This window comes from Medicago sativa, chromosome 7 (assembly GCF_051527215.1).
Source record: "Medicago sativa cultivar Bolivia chromosome 7, Bolivia_mono, whole genome shotgun sequence".
NCBI lineage: Eukaryota > Viridiplantae > Streptophyta > Magnoliopsida > Fabales > Fabaceae > Medicago > Medicago sativa.
In genome coordinates, this window is record NC_140755.1 from 59,296,644 (window position 1) to 59,310,694 (window position 14,051).

Consider the following 14,051-nt stretch of genomic DNA (forward strand, 5'->3'; position numbering starts at 1 on the left):
ACACTATGACGTCATTTGATCCATGTAGCCGATCCCACTTAGTGGGATAAGGCTTGGTTGTTGTTGTTAAGAGGCAGAACAATATAATACTCCCTCCGTTTCAAAATGAGTGTCGCTTTAGCCAATTGCACACAGATTAAGGAATGGAATAAAGTAGTCAAATGTCATAGCAATTTTACCAAAATATCCTAATCAACTATTGGTTTGTTTTTCATTAAAGAAAAAATAATACTTTGGAAGTAGTGTAACATAGTATTAATTGAAGGGTACAATTGAAAAGAAAAAATTATTATTGCATTGAAAATCGAAAGTGACATTCATTTTGAAACAAATCTTTTTGGCTAAAGCGACATTCATTTTAAAACGAGAGAGTATTAAATAAAATTGAAATGGCATAAGACATGTTTGATACAATCCAAAAACTATAACAAATACATCCCAAATCAAGGACACGACAAAGATAGAACAAGAGTCTAAAAACCACAAAAGTAGCCGATGAACCTCAAACAAAAGCGCATGCCTCCTACTGGTACCAACCAAAATACAAGAAGCTTGAATGATCAGCAACAATCTTTGATCGAACCACAACACAAATGTATAAACTCCCAATCTAGAACTCAAACACCACTGCTATATATGCCAATGAGGTAAGAAAATACTCCATGACATCTTAGTATTATTATTTCATCGACCGGACTACATGTTCATGTTACGACATGGATCTCAATACAGCAGCATGTACGCTTTTTACAAGATCATTTTCGGTCAAGTTGTATCCTGTTTCTTTCTGCAATAAATGAATAGTGTGGACCCTGTAAGTTTTTTCTCAAATAATTAAAGGGAAGCAACACATGCCTTAATTCATTTCTCAAACCAATATAAAAATTGGTAGTGAAAATGAAAATGAGTATTACATTAATAACGATTGCATAAGCTCATGAAGTATCATTCCTTTTCGCATTTTTCATATAGAAGAATGAAAGTTTAATTTCATATTGACCTTTTTCTTTTCTAATTAACTGTACTTAAAAGGTTTTAACTCTCAACCGGATATACATAATTGTCATTCAAGTATGAGAGTTATCGAGAGAAAGAGCGACGGCTATCCTAGCGCATACCTAGGGCCACGCCGGAGCTTTTTTCCGGCAAGGAGATACAAAGGGGTCGCGGTCAAGGTCGCGGTCGCGTATAGGATTTCGCGATTTCGGCCGTTAAGGGTGTTGCGATAAAGATTGCGGTTGTCGCGGTGTGAATTAATCACAAGATTGCACAACTCTTAAATAACGATAGTAACTTAAATAACTTAAACTAGAGAAAGATTTAGAGTTCTAAACTAGATAAGGAGATAATTTATGTAATTTATGATCAAATATGTACTAAAAATATGATTTCCATCTCTCTCAATTGAAAAAATATATGGATTCTATGGCTACCGTCATGAACGGCCTTTCTTTGCGGTCGTAACGGTGTTTCGTCGCGGCTGTAACGGCGTTTTACCGTGATTTTTGTTCACTATGTAAAAACGGTAAAAAACGGTAACGTCCGCTACCTTTACCTTTTTGTCGCGGCCTTTTTCTCGGTAACGGACCGTTTTTTAAAACCTTGCCTGTGGGTACTGTTATTGCGGAGCAGAAGAAGGGTAAGCAGGAACAGCAGGTCGTGATACTTAGAGGCGAGGTAGAAAATTGTGAGTCAAAGGATAACAAGGTGCTGGGGGAGCAAGGTGAGGGAGGGAACACTGTTGTGAAAGTGACTCAAAATTGGAGTTTGGAGGCCAAAATTGATGTTTGCTGAAAGTACAAATCGGTGGCCGATTTTGGCTGCCTTTTGGGAGGCTTTCTGTTCTGGAAAAATCGGTGGCCGATTGGGAAAAATCGGTGGCCGATTTCGCGTGCTGTTATTTTTCAGAAACGTATTTTTTGGGCCATATTTGGTACAATTTTATGGGAGTTTCTTTTACTATAAATATAGGCTTTGTATCAGAGTAAACCTGGGAGATAGAGGGGGCTGAAACAAGGGTTTAGAAAGGCAACAACAAAACTAGGGTTTGTTTAGAGTTTGTCTCTTTGGAACAAAACTAGGGTTTGTGGGTTGATTCACCTTGGGAAACACTATTAGGATTGAGTCTCTTGGTTACGGGAAGAGGCTGGGATTTGGGTAGAATTAGGCGAGAGACTTATTCTTGTAATCCATCTCTTTTGTAACGTTACTCATCATATAGTGGAACGGAGGGCTGCTCTCTCCCCCAGACTAGGTCAATTTGGACCGAACTGGGTCAACAAATTCTTTGTGTTCTCTCTTCCTTTTCTCTCGCTGTTGTTTTCTACTTTTGGCTTGTGATTATAACTGTTCTATTCACTTTGATTATTGGTTGCTTTATTATCCCTTGCTCCACACATCAAGTATTGTTATTGGTGTGAGTTTTTCATCGAATTCACCAACAATTGGCGCCCACCATGGGGCAAGGGTCAAAGGATAATCAAGTACCATGGGTTCGAAGTGGGGTATTGAGAAGTTTACCGGAGATAACGATTTTGGGTTATGGAAGGTAAAGATGGAAGCGGTGTTAATACAGCAAAAGTGTGAGAAAGCTTTGAAGGGTGAAGGTTCGTTACTGGTCACCATGTCACGAGCGGAGAAGACCGAGATGGTGGACAAGGCCAGGAGTGCCATTGTCTTGTGCCTCGGAGATAAAGTTTTGAGAGAAGTAGCAAAGGAACCAACCGCAGCATCGATGTGGACAAAGTTGGAATCTTTGTATATGACAAAGTTTTTGGCTCGTCGGCAATTCCTAAAGCAACAACTTTACTTATTCAGGATGGTAAAGTTAAAGGCCGTCATGGAGCTACTTGTGGAGTTCAACAAAATCATTGGTGATTTGGAGAACATTGAGGTGCGTCTTGGGGATGCGGGTGCTCTGATGGTGTGGTGTTGTTTGGAGGATGAAGAAGGTGATGTTGGTCATCTTGGGAGCGATGCCTAGTGGAGCGGTGATCGTCTAGAGAGACGTTAAACACTCAACATCAGCCTGGAGAGGCGGTGGTAAGAATACTCATGATCAGTCTGGAGAGGCGGAGGCAACAATACTCATGATCTACATGTGGAGGTGGAGTTTCAAGGTTGAAGACATAGTGGGATGTACGCATTTGCTAGTTGAGGTAGAGTACGCTCAGCTTGAGGTGGAGTTGAACACACCGGTAATGGTACGACTATGGAGGACCTTGGGTGCTATAGGGATAGCACAGCTTGCGGGATTACTCTAAAAGAAGGCCAAGGGTGATTGGATGCAAGGAGACCTTCAAGGAAACGGGAGATGTCCTGTGTTGAAGATGTCATGGTGAATGCTTGTGGGACTACCTAAAATACCTAGCGTAGTTAGACTACAAGGACCTTTGAGAAGGCGGAAGACATTCCGAGGGCTGAAGGGATGGGAGGTGTATACTTGTGGATTACTCTAAAAGCCAAGGGTGATTGGGAACAAGTAGATCTTCAAGGAAGCGGGAGATGTCTCGTGTTGAAGAGGTTATGGTAAAGGCTTGTGGAACTACCTAAAATTCCTAGCGTAGTTAGACTGCAAGTATCTTCGAGAAGGCGGAAGACATTCCGATGGCTGAAGAGGTTAAGGTGTGCACTTGTGGAACTACCTAAAATGCCTTGAGTAGTTTGGACACAAGGATCTTCAAAAGGGCGGAAGTCATTCCGATGATTGAAGAGGTTAGGGTGTAAACTTGTGGAGCTACTTGGTGTAGTGGGAACAAGGGAAAGAGCAGCAAGGTGTTGATGTTAAATGGGCATCATCACTAATTTGGAGTCAAGGTGGAGATTGTTGTGAAAGTGACTCAAAATTGGAGTTTGGAGGCCAAAATTGATGTTTGCTGAAAGTACAAATCGGTGGCCGGTTTGGAAAATCGGTGGCCGATTTTGGCTGCCTTTTGGGAGGCTTTCTGTTCTGGAAAAATCGGTGGCCGATTGGGAAAAATCGGTGGCCGATTTCGCGTGCTGTTATTTTTCAGAAACGTATTTTTTGGGCCAGATTTGGTACAATTTTATGGGAGTTTCTTTTACTATAAATATAGGCTTTGTATCAGAGTAAACCTGAGAGATAGAGGGGGCTGAAACAAGGGTTTAGAAAGACAACAACAAAACTAGGGTTTGTTTAGAGTTTGTCTCTTTGGAACAAAACTAGGGTTTGTGGGTTGATTCACCTTGGGAAACACTATTAGGATTGAGTCTCTTGGTTACGGGAAGAGGCTGGGATTTGGGTAGAATTAGGCGGGAGACTTATTCTTGTAATCCATCTCTTTTGTAACGTTACTCATCATATAGTGGAACGGAGGGCTGCTCTCTCCCCCAGACTAGGTCAATTTGGACCGAACTGGGTCAACAAATTCTTTGTGTTCTCTCTTCCTTTTCTCTCGCTGTTGTTTTCTACTTTTGGCTTGTGATTATAACTGTTCTATTCACTTTGATTATTGGTTGCTTTATTATCCCTTGCTCCACACATCAAGTATTGTTATTGGTGTGAGTTTTTCATCGAATTCACCAACAAACACTTTGAAGATAGGGAAGGTTGAGGTGCATGTTGGCGTTGAGGGTGCTGTGGAGAAGGAAAGGGCAGCGAAGTCTGTTAAGGGAACGAAGACTGACTCAATTTGCAGAAGCTTCAAATAAAGGAACAATTCAATTAGTTCAGCATATACCGGCGTTTAATTCAAGGGAGGTGGATCGGGTTTGAGCTGGTTCAGGTATGATGGCATCGGTGGTCCAGGGTGATTCGGCGTTGGCCCTTCAACAGAGAGTGGAAGATGCTGGTTTCCATCAAGTCACTGTAACTCCAATGGGAGGGGACCGTGTCTTTTTACATTGCGATGGGGGAGAAGATATATGGCAGATTTTCAATAATGCGTTGCATTTCTTTGGCATGCTCTTTTCCAATATGCACAAGTGGACGGATGCTGATGGTAGATACAAACGGGGAGCTTGGTTGAGAGTTTACGGAGTCCCCATTCACGCTTGGAATGAGGATTTTTTCAGGCTTTGTTTGTCGCGGATGATTGTACGATTGACAAAGCTCGGTTGGACTTTGCACGCATTCTAGTATCAACAAATCAAGTGGAGATTTTGAATACGTCTTCTGCAATTTTAATAGATGGCTGTCAGTATGTTTTAAAGATTGTGGAAGAATGGAGTTATTGTTTGGGGGAGGATGCTTTTTTATCAGACGAAATCACGAAATCCGGATAACAACTTTCAGCACAAGAAGATGTTGAAGTTTTGGAGGAGGTACAAGGGGAATGGGAGTTGGATGCCTTGGTCACCGATTTACAAAATGAGTGGAATCAAAATGATGGACAGAAGGAGGGTCGGGAAAATTCTGAAATGAACATTTTGAACAATCCTGCTGGAATAAACAATTTTGGAACCGCATTAGATCAGCAGCTGAAACCGGTTATGGAGCCTGTAGAGCAAGCTGTTTGTGCTTCTTTTATTCATGCTAGCAACGTACAGCACCATAATAAGTGTGATAATATTAAAATTGTCCATTCTAATGGGCAAGTTGCAGCACGTGAAGTTAAAGTTAAAGTTCCAAAGCCTTTACATTCAAAGAATTCTTTACTTCCAACCTCATCAAAGCCATTAAAATATTCGGTGGGCTTTATTAAAAGAGTTGCGCGCATGCCGGACATTGAACGTAAACAAATTTTAAAAGTTTTGTAGAGGCAAGATAGAAGTACAAGGAAACGTAAAGGAAAATTTACTTCGAATGCAGCAGGTACTTCTAACTCTGATTCTTCTAAAAATTCAACCTCGTCAGTAAATAATGACTTGGTAAATTGGGTCTTGGCCCATGGAAAACCAAAGGTGGTGGCCGAAGATGTTAAGGAGATTGGGAAGGTAGTGGGTGTGAAATACAATTGTGACACGGATAATAGTTTTAATTTGCTAACTAAAGAAGGGAGAAGAGGATGGAGGGCTTTCAGTGGTGGTGAGATGGTGGGCGAGATGTTAGGGGATGGTGAGGGTAAGAAGGAGAGGAATTGAGGACTTGGGGTTTGGTGACGGTGGGGAGGGTGGAAGGTATCAATGTAGATTTTGACGTATAATGCGAGGGGGTTAGGAGGTCGTGAGAAGAGTGAGAAGGTTCGTCGGTTAGTCTGCGACAAACATCCTTCAGTGTTGTGTATACAAGAATCAAAGATGTCAGTGGTTACTAATTTATTTATTAAATCCATTTGGGGGAATTCTCCTTGTGACTATTCTTTTCAACCGTCTTTGGGAGCTTCGGGAGGTTTGATTATTGTGTGGGATTGTTCTAAAGTTGTTGTTTGGTCCACTATGAGTCTTGATCATGTCCTGGTAATCAAAGGCAAAGATATTCATTCAGAAGAAGAATTCACTATTTTTAATATTTATGCACCTTGTGACTTGGCAGCTAAAAGCGTTCTTTGGGATAGGTTGTTACCTCGAATTGTTAGTAATAATGATTTGTGTTTATGTGTGTGTGGGGACTTCAATTCAGTTCGTGATTCATATGAAAGGAAAGGTAGGGGTACAATGTTCAGACAGGTGGATGCGGATGTTTTTAACAAATTTTTTGCTGATGGGTCTCTCGTTGATTTGCCTATATGTGGGAGGTTGTTTGCATGGTACCGCGGAGATGGTGTGTCGATGAGTCGATTGGATAGATTTTTTTTGTCAGAGAAGTGGTTCAAAGCTTGGCCTAATTGTGTTCAAGTGGGTTACCAAAGAGGGCTTTCTGATCATGTTCCTCTCATGTTATTTGTTGATAATGCGAATTGGGGTCCTAGACCGCTTCGCATGTTAAAATGTTGGGCGGATTATCCAGGTTACGAAGACTTTGTCCGAGACAAGTGGTCATCATTCAATGTTACCGGATGGGGCGGTTTTGTTCTTAGGCAGAAATTGAAGTTGATAAAAGAAAGCTTAAGGGAGTGGCATGTTCAACATTCACAAAATTTAGATGGTAAAATTATGGAGGTTAAAAATCGAATGGCCTCTTTGGATGCTAAAGGTGAGAAGGGGGCACTATCGGAGGTAGAGGTGGAGGAGATTCATGAATTATCTGTTAAATTACACTCCTTGGTTCGAGTTCAAAATGGTATCAATTGGCAGAAGTCGAGAATACATTGGTTACAGGAAGGTGATGCCAATTCAAAATTCTTCCATCAAGCTATGTCTAGTCGTCGGCGTCATAATGCGATTAACATGGTGAATGTTGGGGGTATAAATGTTGAAGGGGTACAAAACATCCGTGCAGCAATTTACAATCATTTTTCCAATCATTTTCAACCTTTATGTGATGCTCGGCCTTGCTTGGATGGCCAACATTTCCGCAAGTTATCTTATGGCGACGCTGGTAATTTAACTAAACCTTTTTCTATTGAGGAAGTAAAGCAAGCGGTTTGGGATTGTGATAGTTTCAAAAGTCCGGGATCAGATGGAATTAGTTTTGATTTTATTAAAAGGTTTTGGGATTTATTAAAGAATGATTTCATGAGATTTTTAGCGGAATTTCATCGCAATGGGAAGTTGTCGAAAGGTGTGAATTCTACATTCATAGCATTGATTCCTAAGGTGACTAGTCCTCAATCCCTTCATGATTTCTGACCTATCTCTCTGGTGGGGTGCTTGTATAAGGTGTTAGCGGAGGTCTTAGCTAACAGGCTGCGCGGTGTGATTGGTAAAGTGGTTTCTGATTCACAGTCGGCTTTTGTCAAAGGGAAACAAATCCTAGACGGTATATTAATAGCCAATGAAGTCGTGGATGAAGCGAGAAGTATGGGTAAGGAACTTCTTTTGTTTAAAGTTGATTTCGAAAAGGCTTACGACTCCGTCGACTTTAAATACCTTGACTCGGTGATGGTAAATATGAATTTCCCCACTGTTTGGCAAAAATGGATCTATGAATGTATTGGGACAGCAACAACATCGGTTCTTGTCAATGGTAGTCCAACGGAAGAGTTTCCTATTGGGAGGGGTCTATGTCAAGGGGATCCGCTCTCGCCTTTTTTATTTCTGTTGGCAGCTGAAGGTTTTAACGTCCTAATGAATTCTTTGGTGGAGGCACAATTGTTCCATGGCTTTGGTGTAGGTCAAAGTAGTGAGGTGTGACTTTCGCATCTTCAGTTCGCCGATGACACTCTAATCATTGGTGAAAAGAGTTGGCTGAATGTGCGGGCTATGAGGGCGGTGTTACTGTTGTTTGAGGAGGTGTCGGGTCTAAAGGTGAATTTTCACAAAAGTTTGTTGACAGGTGTTAATATAACTGAGACTTGGTTAACGGAGGCGGCATCAGTTATGAATTGTCGAAGAGGAACTATCCCGTTTGTTTACCTGGGGTTACCTATTGGTGGGGATTCGAGGAGGTTGAGTTTCTGGAAACCAGTTGTCGATTGTATAGTGGATCGACTGTCATCGTGGAAGAATAAATTTCTCTCAATTGGTGGTCGATTGGTTCTCCTGAAGTCTGTCATGTCCTCGCTTCCGGTTTACTTTCTTTCCTTTTTCAAAGCACCTACAGGTATTACTTCTTCTATCGAATCTATTTAAAAAAAATTCTTTTGGGGGGTGGTGAGGATAATAGGAAAATAGCCTGGATTAATTGGGATTCAATTTGTTGTCCTAAGGATGAAGGGGGGTTGGGGGTTAGGAGGGTGGCAGCTTTTAATTTATCGTTTTTAGGAAAATGGTGTTGGCGACTGTTGGTGGATAGAGAGGGGTTGTGGTATCGGGTGTTAAAAGCTCGATACGGTGAGGAGGGGGGCGTCTTTGTGAGGGCGGTAGACATTCTTCGATGTGGTGGAAGACTATTTGCAAGGTGAGAGAAGGTGTAGGAGAGGGGGTGGGGAACTGGTTTGAAGAAAACATTCGTATGGTAGTTGGAGATGGGAGGGACACTTACTTTTGGTATGATACGTGGGTCGGAGATGTCCCGCTGAGAGTAAAATATCCTCGCTTGTTTGATTTGGCGATGGAAAAAGAGTGTAAGGTGGCTCATATGGGGATGCTGGGGTGGACGGTTGACGGAAGGGCGTGGGAGTGGAGAAGCGGCCTGTTTGCGTGGGAAGATGAGTGTGTGAGGGAATGTTGTGTTCTTTTAAATAACATTGTTTTGCAGGATAACATTATTGACAAATGGAGATGGCTGTTAGACCCTGTTTATGGTTACTCAGTGAAAGTCTGTTATATATACATTACTTCCACGGGTCATATTTTAGACAGGTCTTTGGTTGATGATGTTTGGCATAAACATATCCCGGCAAAGGTTTCTGTGATGGTGTGGCGTCTACTTCGCAATAGGCTCCCTACAAAAGACAATTTGGTGTATCGGGGGATTATTACATCGACAAATGCAGTGTGTGTAGGTGGGTGTGGTGATTCTAAATCTGCTACACACCTCTTTTTACATTGCAACGTTTTTGGTTCACTTTGGTCTCTTGTGAGAAACTGGCTAGGTATTTCATCTGCGCCTCCTGGTGAGCTTCGATCACATTTTATTCAGTTTACCAATATGGCTGCCATGCCAAGAGTTTCTCATTTATATTTTAGGATAATATGGTTTGCAACAATTTGGGTGATTTGGAAAGAAAGGAACAGCCGTATATTCCAAGATACGGTAATTGTTCCTTATGTGCTCATTGATAGAATTAAACTTCATTCATTTCTTTGGTTGAAGTCTAAATAGGTGGATTTTGTTTATAGTTACTTAGATTGGTGGAAAAACCCTTTGCTTTGTATGGGTGTTCTTTGGTAATTGTTTTAATTCCAGGTTGGTGCTTCTTGTAACCGGCTGTTATACTGTGTAAATATTTGTGGTGTTTCTTTCTTTTGCACGTCTTGTGCGAGTGGAAACACCTTGTGGTAATTTATCTCATTTTGATTTCTTCAAAAAAAAAAAACTCTCAACCGACAACCTAAGGTATTTCTATACAACTTAGAAATTTTGGCCCCCAATAGACTAACCTTTAAGACCTTAGCATACATTTGTTGTCCTTTGTTTTGAAGAAAAAAAATTGTCTCAAATTATATGTCGTTTTACAATATAAACATTAATGTTATTTTTTCTATTGCTTCATATCCTTAACTATTTATTATTCTTTCTTCTTTCAATTGTTTAATTTATTTTTACCATAACATTTATTACGTACAATTTTGTAAAACAACACATAATATATTTCTTTCATATACAAAACTAATTACATTTCCTCTAGAGGTGGGACCAGGTCAAGTCGCCTGACAAGGGCCTACAATACAAATGAAACATTAATGTTATTTTTTTCTATTATATCCTTAAGTATTTACTCCCTCCGTTTTTTTTTTGGTGGTGTCCGTTTTAAAATGAGTGTCGTTTTAGCCAAAAAAAATTGTTTCAAAATAAATGTCACTTTCAGTTTTCAATGCAATAATAACTTTTTTCCAATTGTACCCTTCAATCAATATTATATACACTACTTTCAAAGTATTGTTTTTTCTTTAATGAAAAACAAACCAATAGTTTATTAGGATAATTTGGTAAAATAAAATAACATCTCTCTTTCTTTTAATTGATGTATTTTTCTTTGAAAAGGCTTAATTAATGTATTTCTTAATACGTGTATAAAAACATTAAAGGACATTCATTTTGAAACGGAGTGATTATTATTCTCTATTCTTTCAATTGTTTAATTTATTTTTACCATAACATTTATTAAGGACAATTTTGTAAAACAACTCATAATATAATATCTCTTTCCTATACAAAACTAATTACATTTCCTTTAGAGATGGGACCAGGTCAAGCCGTCCGACAAGGGCCTGGCACCTAACCTATTTAAAGCCTAACTCGACCACCTTGTTTGATAAGAAGGCTAGGCTCAAGCTTTTTATAAAGTCTATTTAATTAAATAGTCAAGCTAAGGCTTACAAAAAAAGCCTATTAAGCATGTCAGGTCGGCCTATTAAGCGTTTTATATAATATATCTTCTATTATTAATATTATTGAAGTTTTTTCTTATAAACTCGATTCTTCATATGATTTGGTTATTTAATAACACGTATATTGGTGTGATTAGACAATCGTAAGATTGCATTATTTAATAGTAGACTTATTCATGTGTTTTAGGTCTTAATAAAATTTGGCATATTTAGTAGTAGGTTTATAGGTGTTGCTAGACCTTAGTGTAAAATAGGTTTTTAAATAGGCTTTCAGACTTTATCATGCCTTTAAAAAGGCCATACCACACCTTAAATGTGAGCCTATGACGGTTAATAGGTCAAACTCAAGCCTATAACTTTTGAAGTATGTCAGATTTAGGCCTTGCAAAGTTCAACCCGGTCTAGCCCATTTTTATCCCTAATTTCCTCTACCACTCCAACAATTTACTACAACGAACATTTGATTATAAAAAAAAATGAATATTTAAAAAGTTGATATTTTTCTTTACCCGAGCAATGATTGTTATGTCAAGGATAGAATCCCCAATGGCTAGGACGCTGCTATTAACAACAAAGAGATGGAGCTTTTGAATCTCAACCAATTTATTAAGCAAAAAACTCTTTTGCTTTTGGCACTGGATCCTTATGAGCACTTTTTTGTCCAAAATTTTGGCATCCACGTGGAGGAGATCTTCATTAATAGAACTAGCAGCCTTAGAACCATAATCACTCCATGACTTGTAACTTAGCTGCGATTTGTTAGACGTCACTACAGATTCAATAAGACTAATCTTGTTCTGTTCTTCTAATACTCTCAAACGTTCTTGGAGCTCTTTGACATGCTTGATAGCATCTTCTATGACTGAAGTCTTGTCCGTCTGTTGATTTGATTTACAACATAATCACGTTTAGTTAAATGTTACAAAATCCTAAAATTAATAGCTAACTAGTTGCTAGTTGTTTGTAAAACTAATATTAATAGCATATCGCCAAATATTTGAAATAGATGGAGTCAATCTTTGATTATGTAGTGATGAGAGTTCATTTGGAGTGAATTAATTTTGACTAAAAATAAGTTGAAGATGCAATAGTTAATATGTTGATACATTCGTGTAAAAGTGAGTTAAATTTTAAACTTGTGCGTAAAAATCAATTCTATAATCAAGAGCTATAAATAGCTTCAAGTAAAATCAATTATACTCAAAAGCAACCAAACATATTAAAATTATTTCTACACATACCGAATAAATTTTGGTCCCAAAAATGCAATAATTAATAAATAGCTGCATATTGTGATAATGGTCCAAACGGTAGTTTCGATCCCATGTCTAAAAGGTTAGAATAACATGTGTCCAAATCGATCTATCTTAAATAAATCTTTATATCTATATATGTCGAAGAGAAATGATATTTGTACAACCATTTTCTAACAACTTTTTGACAACTTTCTCTCACATACTCATATTATCTTCTTATTCTCTCTCTTCATTTTTCTCTCTTTATTATTTTTGACAATCAAAAGAGAGAAAACCATAGTTGTCGTACAAATATCACTACTCTATGTCTAAACATAAAAGTTATACCTAACTTCTAGATTGTTTTTTAGAGCTACGTGTTTTTTTAGGGCTAAAAGTTCTACCGAACAAAAACATATTTATATAAAAATATAATCTCAATCACAAAACCTTGAAGAATACATGAATGAGACAATGAGATCTGAGAGCAACATACCTTCTTCAAGCCAGGAATAAGAGCAGCAAGAGTAATTAAGCACTGACTGATTTTTTCTCTTCTCTTTCTCTCCGCCATGATACGGTCTTGATGATCATGAGCAACAGACCTCTTAGTCCCTTGTCTTTGTGTATTTTTAGTTTCAACAACGTTTTGCTTTTGCAATGACCCTTCTTGATTTTGAGGTAGTTGTGTTTGGGACAATGGAACAACTTCATGCAAAGTGGTGTTCGTTTTCAACTTCTTGTTGTCTCTTTCCAAATTTGTTTCCAAAGGACAAGAAGAATAGCTTTCAAAAAGTAACGATGGTTGTTGTTGCAAATTTTCCTCTTGTTGAAAAATACTTGCTATGTCATGTGAAAGAAACTCTTCTTCACCATACAAGTTTTGTTCGCATTGTTGAAACAAATTACAACCCTCTATTTCATTTTCTTCGAATAGCTGAAACCAAAAGAAGAAGAAAAAAATGATAACTGTATAAAAATCATTCATATAATTAAATTCAGTTCATTTGTGTATACAATTAGAACTATATCACTTGAGTAAAAAAAAAATCTTACAAAATGAGATAGCCAGCTAGTTGACGATGAGTTTGAAGATGTGTTTAATTTTTCCATAATAACTATCGATATTATTAAATCAAGTTAACACCTTTTGCTTAACAATTTCAGAGATTGCTATTCCAATATAGCATCTATAGAAAAAGACTTGCTTTAGTATCCACTTTATAGCATCTCTAGTTAATTTACTACGGCATCTCTACCTACTACCTAGGAATTGTACTACTACTAAAATCTACTCCTTCAAAAAAAAAAAAAAGGAGTACTATATAAAGGGACATATAGTTTTCCTTCAAAAAAAAAAAGGGACATATAGTTTTGATATAAAAATAAATAAAACATATTAAAATAAAATATAAATAACCAAAGTAAGAAAAATTTCTTATTTATTTATTTATTTTAAATAATACAAAATGTAAATTGAGCTGATTTTGATCTTTTTTTGCCGAATTAAATATACTTGAAAGTGGAAAATGATAAAATTTCTATAACAAAAGACGATAATATATATATATGTATATATATATATATATATATATATATATATATATAGATTCAATTATTTTTTGTGTCCAGGATTCGAACCACATACCTTGCATATATTATGTATTATTCCTACCAATTGAACTAAGCTTACGAGGACATATATAGATTCAATTAAGCACAATAGAAAAGCGTATTTTATTTGAAGTAAACTAACTTGAAAATTTATGGTTTTGTAAGGATTAAAAACCATGTTTAACCCTTAGAATTAAGATAAAGGACAATGAAAGTCTATGAAGCCCCGATACGGATACGGATACGGGTACGATACGATACGGGTAC

General features: G+C 37.9%; 1 protein-coding gene across 1 annotated transcript; it reads right to left on the reverse strand.

Annotated features, from left to right (window-relative positions):
- Window positions 1-320: 320 nt before the first annotated feature.
- Window positions 321-13,445, reverse strand: LOC146907232 (transcription factor bHLH25-like). The gene is made up of 4 exons (XM_085727607.1): window positions 13,227-13,445; window positions 12,667-13,107; window positions 11,445-11,813; window positions 321-787 (listed from the first exon to the last, which is right to left on the reverse strand). Exons 1-4 carry the CDS (start codon window positions 13,281-13,283, stop codon window positions 710-712), a joined length of 945 nt encoding a protein of 314 aa, XP_085583733.1. The 5' UTR covers window positions 13,284-13,445; the 3' UTR covers window positions 321-709.
- Window positions 13,446-14,051: the final 606 nt, after the last annotated feature.